The 6,523-nt window shown below is 35.6% G+C and overlaps 1 protein-coding gene across 1 annotated transcript in view; it reads left to right on the top strand.

Annotated features, from left to right (window-relative positions):
• The window catches only part of LOC118733612, a 23,749-nt gene extending 20,669 nt beyond the window's left edge, over positions 1–3,080 (top strand). The window contains exon 2 of the mRNA XM_036463078.1: positions 2,677–3,080. Within this exon, the coding sequence (XP_036318971.1) occupies positions 2,677–3,080 (404 nt within the window). The remainder of the gene's footprint in view (positions 1–2,676) is intronic.
• Positions 3,081–6,523: the final 3,443 nt, after the last annotated feature.

Below are 6,523 nucleotides of genomic sequence, written 5' to 3' on the forward strand. Positions count from 1 at the left end.
TATATAAATGTGTTTGTAAAACTGGGATAAATATGTATTCAACTATTAGACCACTCTGATATTAAAACTGGGTAGTTTTTTTTAAACCTTTAAGTCTTTAGACCATTTTGGAATGGAGGGATTAAATCATTTTATTGGTCCGGCGATGCTCTGAAACGAAACATGCGCATGTATAATGAATAAAACTACTTCTGAAATAAGCATTCTACCGGAAAAGTGCAGCTATACTAAAAGAGCTAAGCGAATAGGAAGCTAAACGGAATCTACCATAGTAGGCTAATTTAAATTTTAATATTCTATCGTTACCTTAATCCACTTTATATTAGTAATGAACAAGATCAATATATAGTAGTTGAAGAAAATAGTTTTCCTCCTCTAATTTGTGCTGAACTGAATATTTGTATTACTGTTATATATTTTGATTTGTTTACCCCGAACAACGTCGGGTGCTCTGCTAGTAAATACATAAATATTTCAAACTTTGGAACATAAATTTAAACGCATTTTTTATTAATTGTTATTGAAAGTAAAAGGTTTCAGTTACAATATATACTATATATTTCATATTTTTTAATAACATTGAATATGAAAAAGAAAGTATTTTAGTTAAAAATAAAATAAATACTTTAGTTCATTGTCGAGTGAACTTAAATAAAAATGAAAGTTATCATTAAATTACATGTTTCTTTTTAAATTGTATAAAAGTAATAATTAGCGCTTAAAATTTGAGATTAAGATAAGAATAAAATAAATAAATAATTCATGCTGCTATTAAATATTCCAAATTTTTGTCTGTAGTTTGGCTTGTTGATTGATAATTAAAAATAATCAAATAGTTATATTAATCGTGTAATTAAAAAAAGTCAAAATAATTTAAATTGATCAAAAATAACAAAGTTATCATGTAACTAAAATTAATTAATTAATTAACAGTTTTTATTTAATTAATGATCATTTAAAAGGTGCTGATATTGGTATTTAATCATTAAACGTTTATACAAAAAAAAAACATGCTTTAATTATTAATCATTATGATTATTAATCATTATTTAACAGGCATGGTATAAATGCGAGTACGTACTCGCTTTAACGGTTTACAATATACCCAAATAAAAGTTGTAATATTTTGTGTACTTTATTTTATTAAACTGACGAAGTCAAATAAAACCGGGCATGAATAAATCGTTTTGTACTTGGTACAAGTCTCTTCATTTTCGAACTAGATATGTTTCAGTCAGGATATTCTAGTTGTAAATTAGTATTTTTCCCGACTAGTTTGGGGTTTCACTGCAGGGTTATTACAGCGTTTTATGAAAAATTCATTTTTGTTTAATTATTATGAGTACATGCAAATTATAAACAAATGGCAGCAGGACTGTGTTGCCACATCTAAAAAAATCAAGGGGAAAGTAAGACCAAAAGAAAATACGATTAAAAGGAAAATACGATAAAGTTCTTTTAATCAGATAAAAATAAATAGTAAGGGGGGGGGGGGGGGGGGGGGGTCGGGGTAATTTTCCCCCGTAAAATACTGAAACATATTTTTAAGGCTTCTATGTATATTTTATTGCGTTAATATACATATACATCACTGGGGCGGCAGCCCCAGGTTTACCACACAGAAAGGGAATTCTAGTTACCTCATCCTTTCCCAAGGTTACATCACTGGAGCGGTAGCCCCAGTTGGTGCACACCAAAAGGAGAATTCTATTTAGTAAGGGTTATAATCCCAAAGCGCGGCCGAAGGCCGCCTACGCAGAAAGGAATTCTACGCAAAAATACTGTGGACGCAAGTAAAAATTATTATTTATGTTATGTTTTTGTTCCAGAGAGATTTGTTACCCCTTTTAATGGGTGCCAATGTGGATTGTACTGTTAGTTTTATTCAAAGTAACGTTTCTTTCTCTGCTTTGGTATTATATTCTTTTCCAATCGTTACTTCAGCGTTGTTTGTGAGCTCTGGGTTTTATACATTATTATTTATTTAAACAAAAGTGGCTGACGATCAAGCAGGTATGTTTTTAAAGTATCAAGTGCTTATGTTTATACATCTACTAAATATTTATCGTATTATTTAAAGCAAGCAAGTTTTTATGCACAAAATGCGACTGCGCTGTGCGTCGCTGAAGTACGCGGAATGTGGAGCCTTCTAAAGGTATCATAGATATTTGATACGCGCGAAAACTATACCGCTTTCGCAGAGGCACAGGGTCTAATTTTGACCACGAGATTATGCCGTACGCATAAAATCCCAATGACGGTTTCACCGTTGGGTAACAACACGGTCTGCAGTTTTCGATGTCGCAAAGGGAGCTGCCGTTCAAGATCGGGCGTTTCTAGGGCCACTGGTACGTGGTTTGAAAATCCAAGCTTCCACTACCAGACATTTTCTACGTAATGTACGCCTACGCTTCGCACTGGAACCGGGCTGAAGTCCGAAAAGAAAGCATTACCGAGAGAATCGTTGTGTCTAGCGCCACCATCTGCGATTGGTACAACTAATGTCGTGAGGCAGTTGTTTTATATCAAGTCGATCAGCAGGAGGAGTTAGACAAAATTGGGGGCGCCGGTAGAATTGTTCAGATCGACGAGAGCAAGTTCGGGAAGCGAAAATACCACAAAGGTACCAATAATGTATTTAGAAAAACATATTCTTTAATTTATATTTTGTTTTAGGCAGGAGAGTGGATGGCCATTGGGTCCTAGGAATGGTTGAGGACGGCAGCGACGATCCGTGGTTGGAAGTCTGCCCAGAAAATGTCCGGTCCGCTGAGGTGCTCATACCCCTCATTCAAAAACATGTAGCCGAGGGAACAATTATTTGTACCGATTTTTGGAAGGCGTACGATTACCTAGCGGACAATGGATATGAGCACAGAAAAGTAAACCATAGCGATCCGGATAACCCCTTTGTGGCAGACGACGCCACGCATACGAAAAGGATCGAATCGCAATGGCGTGTGATTAAAAGATTTTTCAATAGAGACAACTACAATAATCCTCATAATTTTGCGGATAAAATTGTAGAATATCTGTGGCGCAAAACGCTCGTAATTTCCTCAAACTTGTTGACGCAATAAAATATAGATAAAAGCCTTAAACATGTGTGTCAGTATTTTATGGGGGAATATGACCCCAATCCCCCTACTACTTATTTTTATCTGAACAAAAGAACCTTATCATATTTTCTTTTTAATCGCATTTTCTTTTGCTCTTGCTTTCCACTTTTTCTAGATGTGGCAACACAGTCCTGCTGCCATTTGCACATATTCTGCATGTACTCTAATAATAATTAAACAACAATTAATTTTTCATAAAAACCTGTAATATACTATATGTAAGTATTTATTTGTTTGATCGTGCACACTCTAACTGCACATATATTGTGTGTAAATAATGTGTAAATTTAGTGGAAAGTGCATTATATGTTGTGAAATAGTCCCATACAAGATGGTTAAAATTACAAACTTTAATAACAAATTATTTAAAAACTATAAGGTTCTGCGCTTTCAAACTTTACACAGACCCCCTTAAGAACCCTCTCTACCCCCCTATTTTCCTTAATTTCGTACTCGGGCGTTATCATTCTAAAATTTTCCCGTTTTTTTTGCGTCTGACATAGTCGAGGGTAATCAATATATTCAAGAAGATTTATTGGAGAGCCATAGGGATCCGCTCGCGTGGTGGAAAGAATGAGAAAAATATATCCCCAAATAGCTGAAATAGTTAAAAATTATTTATGAGAAGTAGAGCTTGGATATTTATACAAGTGATTATTTTTGTTTAACATCACAGAAAGTCTGGACCTGGGTAGAAACTCATTATAGGCGGAAGTGAGTTAATTTGGACCTATTATGTTTAGAATATTTTCACATGTTTTGCATGTTTGCATATTTGCATATTTTTGTATATATTTCGCAAATTTCCTATAAATAAATAACTACAAGCTTGTCACTTTGATGGCAGCTCTTGCCAACTAAAGCTCAACACCATCTTTAAGTACAATAGGTAGGATGCCATCCGGACCGGGCGATTTGAGACTGTCAAAAGACTCAATGGCATATCTTAGGCCCAATATCAGATGGCCTACTTAAATAGAGATTGTTGATTAACTGTCACTCTTAATTTACAGATCGTACATTTAATCTGTACTCAAATGGCCAATATTGGCTATTTAAATATGAGATATGCAACCCTGTGTTTGCTCCAAATATCCGAGATTGACTGGTAGGTTGTTTATCAATCCCACCAAATCCCACCAAAAAACAATCAACTGTTCAGTACAAAATGTAAAGAAACAAGCAAATGCAACAACAATTTCAAGGAACATACAGCAGTGCTGCCAATTGTTTGGCATATTTAAACAAAGTTGATCTGAAACCCAACGAAAGTTAAATGGCATTCAAACAACAATCCACAACTAAACTTAAGTGCCATTTAAATATTCATTTGAAATTGGTCCTTGGGGCATCTTCATTAGCCACATTTCTGGCAACAAACCAGTTGTACCTTGACACTGTGGTTCTCGCATTCCCTTCTCACCAGTAGAGGGTATGAAGGCGAAACCATCACCTGATTTCACGAAATTGAGCCTCTAGAAGAACAGAGAGTTCTCCGTTAAAAAGTCATCAGGACTCTTGAGTGAAGGCGTCTTTGTGGTTTGGTCCTTCTTCAGACCTTTTACTAGCCTAGCCGTTTGACTCAAGGTCTCAATCCCGCTGCAGCCCTCTTCGCAGAGCGAGTTATACTACGTTCCCACGGCACGTATTCCGCTCTACCATTCAAAATTTTATCTCTCATTTGTAATTAGCACTGTAAACAGTGAAGTCTGCCCCCTTGTGACCGGTATTCTTTGCTCCACAGCTTTGAGCCAATCCCAGTTAACTTGGGATAGGCATTTCACCACAATGGTTCCATCCCTCTCTTATGAACGAGCATTGGCTACAGTGCCGGAGGCAATGACGGCCCGGATCAGCGTTTAATTTCCGCAGTAGTCATCTGCCGAGTCTAACCCGCCCTCCCCATTACAGCAATGAGCAGGGGCATTTTACGGGCTCACAATAAGTTGCCCGCGACCCAGACCTCCAGACCTTGCTTCGAGGGAATAGCGAGGGCAGTTCTGCTTCGACCGACCACCCTTGCATCACTTCTTGGTTTGAGGCAAGCGTTTCGTGGCATCAGAGGTCTGTCTGGATAATCTGGAATTGGGCAATGTCACACCAGTACCGTGCCACACTATGACTCGAAGAGGCATTGGGACAGCAATTGATGTCTGTCACCACAGGTTTCCTTCTCTTGCAACGTTGGCAAGCAGATATGCTTTTAACAAAACTGGTTTAAGTATGTATATTCCGATCAGTTCTTGATTTATTTAACATGTATATTAATAGGCGCGTCTGATCTGAGTTTCAAGATGCGAATAAAACTAAGTTATTCCATTTTTCTAGCCCAACGTTTCGCTAATACTTTTTAGCATCTTCAGGGGCAATTCATTTATTTGATATCTGTCACAAACTAATGGGATACAAAAGATATTAAAACATAACCATAAAGCAATAAAAATATATAAATAAATACAATAAAACATTTTAAATATAGGTACAAACCAACTCATCCTATTGTTTTGAATATTAAAACAAAATTTCAAAATTAATTACATAAAAACATTAAAATTTCTGTTACTAACACAACATTACAAACAAAAAGAACATTACTAGTAGGGTGAGTTGGTTTGTACCTATATTTAAAATGTTTAATTGTCTTTATTTATATATTTTTATTGCTTTATGGTTATGTTTTAATATGTTTTGTATCTTATTGGTTTGTGACAGATATCAAATAAATGAATTGCCCCTGAAGATGCTAAAAAGTATTACCGAAACGTTGGGCTAGAAAAATGGAATAACTTAGTTTTATTCGCATCTTGAAACTCAGATGTTTCTCAATAGTTTTTTAAGTGAAAGTGTTGCTAAAATAACTAAAACGGATGCATTCTCGTGTACGTTGGTCGGGTGGGATTGTTGTTGTGTGAGATTGAAAATGAGAATGTGTGTGTGAGTTTTTAAATTATATCCCGAATTATATCGAAAATTACCTTCGATATCCAATAAGGATATCGAACTGAGAACGAACTCATAACCAACCTTAGTTGTCCAATGTTCATTGTGTATTAGAAATACACTTGAGATGGGTTCGGGAAAAAAATAAGGAACCATAGTAACAAGAGAGGAATTGAAATCTAGCTCATTTTCGAAGGTAAATATAAGACAATCACTCTCACTAATTAAATTTTCAATTCGATAATGGCTGGATTTCGAATTCATAACGAAATAAAAATACAGTGGATAACGAAGGTTTCCTTTTGCTATTAGCAATTAGTTATCGAAGGTGAGGCTCGAGAAAAAGATTGGTTTTCCAATCATTTTCGAATTGTTGACCAAGCCCAATATTTATTGGGATAGCTGACAAACGTCAGATTGCATCTCAATGGTCTTACCTTGTTATGTTTTTATCATGGCTGCAG

Source organism: Rhagoletis pomonella, unplaced genomic scaffold, assembly GCF_013731165.1.
Source record: "Rhagoletis pomonella isolate Grant_MI unplaced genomic scaffold, Rhpom_1.0 Rhpom_scaffold_00001, whole genome shotgun sequence".
In the NCBI taxonomy this organism is placed as follows: Eukaryota; Metazoa; Arthropoda; class Insecta; order Diptera; family Tephritidae; genus Rhagoletis; species Rhagoletis pomonella.